This window comes from Quercus robur, chromosome 10, assembly GCF_932294415.1.
Source record: "Quercus robur chromosome 10, dhQueRobu3.1, whole genome shotgun sequence".
Classification (NCBI taxonomy): Eukaryota; Viridiplantae; Streptophyta; class Magnoliopsida; order Fagales; family Fagaceae; genus Quercus; species Quercus robur.
The window spans coordinates 41,524,189-41,528,812 of record NC_065543.1 but is presented as its reverse complement, the minus strand read 5'-3'; the positions used below and the strand labels follow the sequence as shown (position 1 = coordinate 41,528,812).

General features: G+C 37.0%; 1 protein-coding gene across 2 annotated transcripts; it reads left to right on the top strand.

Annotated features, from left to right (window-relative positions):
• Positions 1-619: 619 nt before the first annotated feature.
• On the top strand, positions 620-3,284 carry LOC126701535 (F-box/kelch-repeat protein At1g74510). 2 transcript variants are annotated; one of them, XM_050399692.1, is made up of 2 exons: positions 620-810; positions 1,557-3,284. In XM_050399692.1, exon 2 carries the CDS (start codon positions 1,585-1,587, stop codon positions 2,911-2,913), a length of 1,329 nt encoding a protein of 442 aa, XP_050255649.1. In that variant the 5' UTR covers positions 620-810; positions 1,557-1,584; the 3' UTR covers positions 2,914-3,284. The 2 variants fall into 2 exon arrangements, with proteins under 2 accessions (XP_050255649.1, XP_050255648.1); XM_050399691.1 differs by having other exon boundaries at positions 621-810; positions 1,546-3,284.
• The last annotated feature ends 1,340 nt before the right edge of the window (positions 3,285-4,624 follow it).

Genomic DNA, 4,624 nt, shown 5'->3' with positions numbered 1-4,624 from the left:
AAAGCTAGTACTTATTTTTTTAATAAATTAACTTTAAATAAAGATTTAAACTTTATACATCTTCAATAAAATGGAAGAAAAAAAAATACCAATTAAGTAACAACACTATTATTGATCCTAGTTGATATAAGAGCTAAATACATTAGTTTGCAATAGTACTTACCCTTTTTTATAAATTAAATTTAAATAAAAATTTAAACTTTATGAACCCGTTTGGTACATGTGTTTAAAAACTGAAAATTTTTGTTTAAAAATATTTGTGAAAATACATGTGGATGAAAAAATGTGTAAAAATACATGTAATATTATTTAAAAACTAAAAATGGTTGTTTGAAACAAACCAAACACCTCCTATACGTCTCCGTTAAAACGGGAGAAAAAAAAACACTAGTTAAGTTACAACGTTCCTACTTGTGATATATAAGAGCTGAGTACATTAGTTTTGCAACACGTGCATAAACGGCCGTTAGCGGTTTCAGTTTTGTTTTGGCCGCAAATCTTAAACGGCGACTCATACTTACTGGTTGATGGGACCCACTACCCTTCTCTTTCCGTTAAAAAAAAAAAAAAGGTAAATTAATTTTTTATTTTTATGCACCATTTTTATTATTTAATATTAGCACAATGCTCCCTTTCTCTCTCTTAGTCTCTCTCTCTCTAAGCACAGCGAATATAACCAGAACTAGAGGGAGAGAGAGAGAGAATCTGAAAGAGAAAGAGAGAGATAGAGAGAGCAATTGGGGTGTTATTTAGAGGGAGGTGGAGCTAGAAGGAGGAGGAGAAAGAAGTAAACGTTTTCTTATCCAATTTGTAAGCTTTTTGCTCTGTCTCCTTTTTTTTTTCTTTTTTTTTTTGTGTGTGTGTGTGTGTTTTTCTTTTTTTGGGAATTTTTTTTTTCTGGGTATTTAATCATTTATACAGTATCAGGTGAAGAGAAGGGAAAAAGAATATATGGGTTTGCTGTAAATGGAAATTTTAAATGGATCTGTTTGTTGTTTTTTGTTGTCTAAGTTTTATAACTGCATAATCAGATTTGGTAAATTTTTATGTATTGGCATTTTTAGTAAAGTCTGGCATGTGATTGATTGTCAATTTGAGTTTTTGTTTCCCTTTATATTTATATGCTGGAATTCACCTGAGATCTGACATGGTAATTCTCATTTTTCAGGCGTGAATTATTGTTTCACAATGGTATGCTGTACTGTAGATTAAATTTTGATTTTTTTTGTTGTTGTTATACATCAGTATCATGCCTTGATTTCTATGGATTTATTTCTGATTTTTGTTATGCATTGCATTCACTTTTCTTTTGGTTAATTGGAATTTAGATTGATAGAGAGAGAGAGAGAGAGAGAGAGATTGCTGAAGGGTTTGTGTGAGTTGTTTATTTTTGTGTGATGTCTGCATGTTTCATTAATGGATAATCTTTTCAAGTAAAAGGGGTAACACATATTTAGTTGATGGGTTATTTGTGTGTGGAGTAGATGAGGAATATGAATTATAATTTCTTGACTGATTGGTGTTGTGTTTGGCTTTGATGGTAAGGGTTTCTTTAGGCTGGTTGGATTGAAAAATTCTGTCAACATGTTGGAGGGTCCGTCCTATCTCGTGACGAGGGACTTGCCGAGCTTGTGTGAACAAGAGAGCAAGTGGACTTACTGTACTTTCCGTTTGATGGAGCTGTCACACAGCAAGCGCCGTTTGGAGGATGGAGAAGAACATCCATTGAGAAAGTCATGCAAGGTATCAGATACTCGTGAGGGAGAGGGAACAAGGAAGGGTTCTTCTGATATTGTTCTTGTCCAAACTGAACAACCAGAAGACCAGGACCACACAGGGGAGAAGTCAGATTCAAGTTCTCTTATCCACCAACTTGGGCGAGACATATCCATTAACTGTCTTCTTAACTGCTCTAGGTCTGATTATGGCTCCATTGCATCACTGAATAACAGCTTTCGGTCTCTTATTCGTAGTGGGGAGCTATATAGGGAGAGGCGGAAAATGGGTATCATAGAACATTGGGTTTACTTCTCTTGCAGTCTCCTTGAATGGGATGCGTTTGATCCAATTTCCCGTCGGTGGATGCATTTGCCTAGAATGCCTTCAAATGACTGCTTCATGTGTTCAGACAAAGAGTCGTTGGCTGTTGGTACTGAACTTCTTGTTTTTGGAAAGGAAATAACGTCCCATGTTATTTATAGATATAGCATTTTAACGAACACGTGGTACTCTGGCATGAACATGAATACACCTAGGTGCTTGTTTGGTTCTGCCAGCCTTGGTGAAATCGCAATTTTAGCTGGCGGTTGTGATCCACGTGGCAATATCTTAAAGGTGGCTGAGCTATATAATTCAGAAAAAGGAACTTGGGAGACTCTTCCAAGCATGAAAAAAGCAAGGAAAATGTGCTCGGGGGTATTTATGGATGGGAAATTTTATATTGTGGGTGGAATTGGGGAGGGCAACTCAAAATCGCTTACATGTGGTGAGGTATATGATCTGAAGACAAGGACATGGACCGAGATACCTAACATGTTCCCTGGACGAAATGGAGGGGCTGGGGCAATTGAGGCACCTGCTGCCACCGAAGCACCTCCTCTTCTTGCTGTCGTAAATAATGTGCTTTATGCAGCTGATTATGCACAAAAGGAGCTGAGGAAATATGACAAAGAGATGAACTCATGGGTCACAATTGGGCGATTGCCTGAGCAGGCAACCTCGACGAATGGTTGGGGATTAGCATTTAGGGCTTGTGGAGATCAGCTAATTGTTCTGGGTGGACCTAGAGCTTTGGGTGGAGGGGTGATTGAGCTTAATTCTTGGGCCCCTTCTGAAGGCCCACCACAATGGGACCTTCTTGCCAGAAAGCAATCCGGCAGTTTTGTGTATAATTGCGCTGTGATGGGATGCTAAGGTTTCCATTTTAGGTGATGCCATTGATTTGTGTGGAGTCCTTTCTGGATGGAATTTACAGTCTTTGCTTTTCAAGGAAATTGGATTCAGAGTCATGGGTTATCTCTGCCCTCCTTTTTTGGGGAAATTTCAGGTTTTAATTTAGAGTCAGATACTTTCTTAGAAGGAGGCCTGCAGGTTTACTTTTCACCCCCCTCCCCATCATAATTGCTTCGCAACTTTACTTTTCTTTTTTAAGTCACCATGAGAGCTTTTTAAAGTTTGGCTTCATGTAGAACAGGCACAGGTGAATAATCTGAAGTACTGGTACATGTTTTAGGCTTTGATGACTATTTGCATAAGTTTTATTCAATCATTGCAGAATTGTGTAATTGCTCATGATTCTTATTTGCTTTACTTTTGTTGAAGAGATTAGATCCCATCCCTCAACCCCCCCCCCCCCCCCTCCCCCTCCCAAATCTCCCCCGGCGGGCAGGGGGCAAGAGCAAGAAAAAGAAAAATGGCTTTTTGACGGTGAGATTTTTGTGTGATTGACCTTTAGTGTTGCCTTGTCAATGCGAGTTTTGGAAAAAGGTTTTATGACTTTACTTAGCTTAAAGTTTCACTGAGGTGGAGTAAAAAATTAGTAACAGAAATGTACATTGGGGTCTTTCTTTTAACTCAGCGTCACACTCCATATGCGCTTTATCATTAGAGGAAAGTCCCTGGTGAAATGAAGCCCATTGTTGGTTCTATTATAATTATTTTTGCAACTTGCTAAATATCTACTGCACATATCTTTTTAACTTGTTTTCTCTTGTTTGTGCACAATAAATTAATTACCCTTTTCAACCCCACCGGTCGGACATGTTTTTTGGTAAGTGATTGGTCAGATATGTTACATAAGTGTTCCCCTGGTCTCTGTCCTGTATGATGCCTAGCCGACAGCTTAGTCTATCTCTTCAGCTTCTTTTGAATTAATATGGTCAAGTTTAATCGTTCAAGTTACACCCCGATGTATCTCTTTGTTCTTAACACGTAAGTCAAATTCATACCTATTGGATACTATTTCTTATTCAATTTATATTGATCTTTAAATGTAGGGTGGATTTGTTAAAAAATTATATATATGTGATAAGTTCATCTGGTCATTATATGCCTGCAGATTTTGCACTTCATTCCCCACTATACTTAATACTGGTTAGTTTCCTTAAGCAGATCTCAAAATAGCCCTTTTGTGTGACACATTGTTTCTTTGCCACTGCATTAACTATATATTAGGGTCAAGTGATAATCATGTTTAATTACTGCTATGCCAAATGAGTTAGAGGTACTACTTGATGACATTCAGTGTGGTTGGGTATTTGGATGAATGGTATGCATTAATATTTTACTAGGGTGCTATTAAGATATATTCTAAATAATCATCTTTACGTATCTGATGAAATTTATGATGCTGCCATAAATTTGGTAATTTTCAATCTTGTTTCCTTAAAGAACTCCCTAGTAATGGTAATAAGGAGATTTCTGCATATATTATTGTTCTTTATGATTTTGTGACAGCAAGGAATTATGAAGTTTGAATATCAGAAATAGGATATTTTGGATCTGAATAGAAGCAAGAAATTAAGTCTTAGTTTTAGTAAACTTATCTTAGCTACATGACCGAATTAATCAAATGGTTGTAATCTAAATCTACCTTGAATTTGAATACTAAGAAACGTTGGTGGGG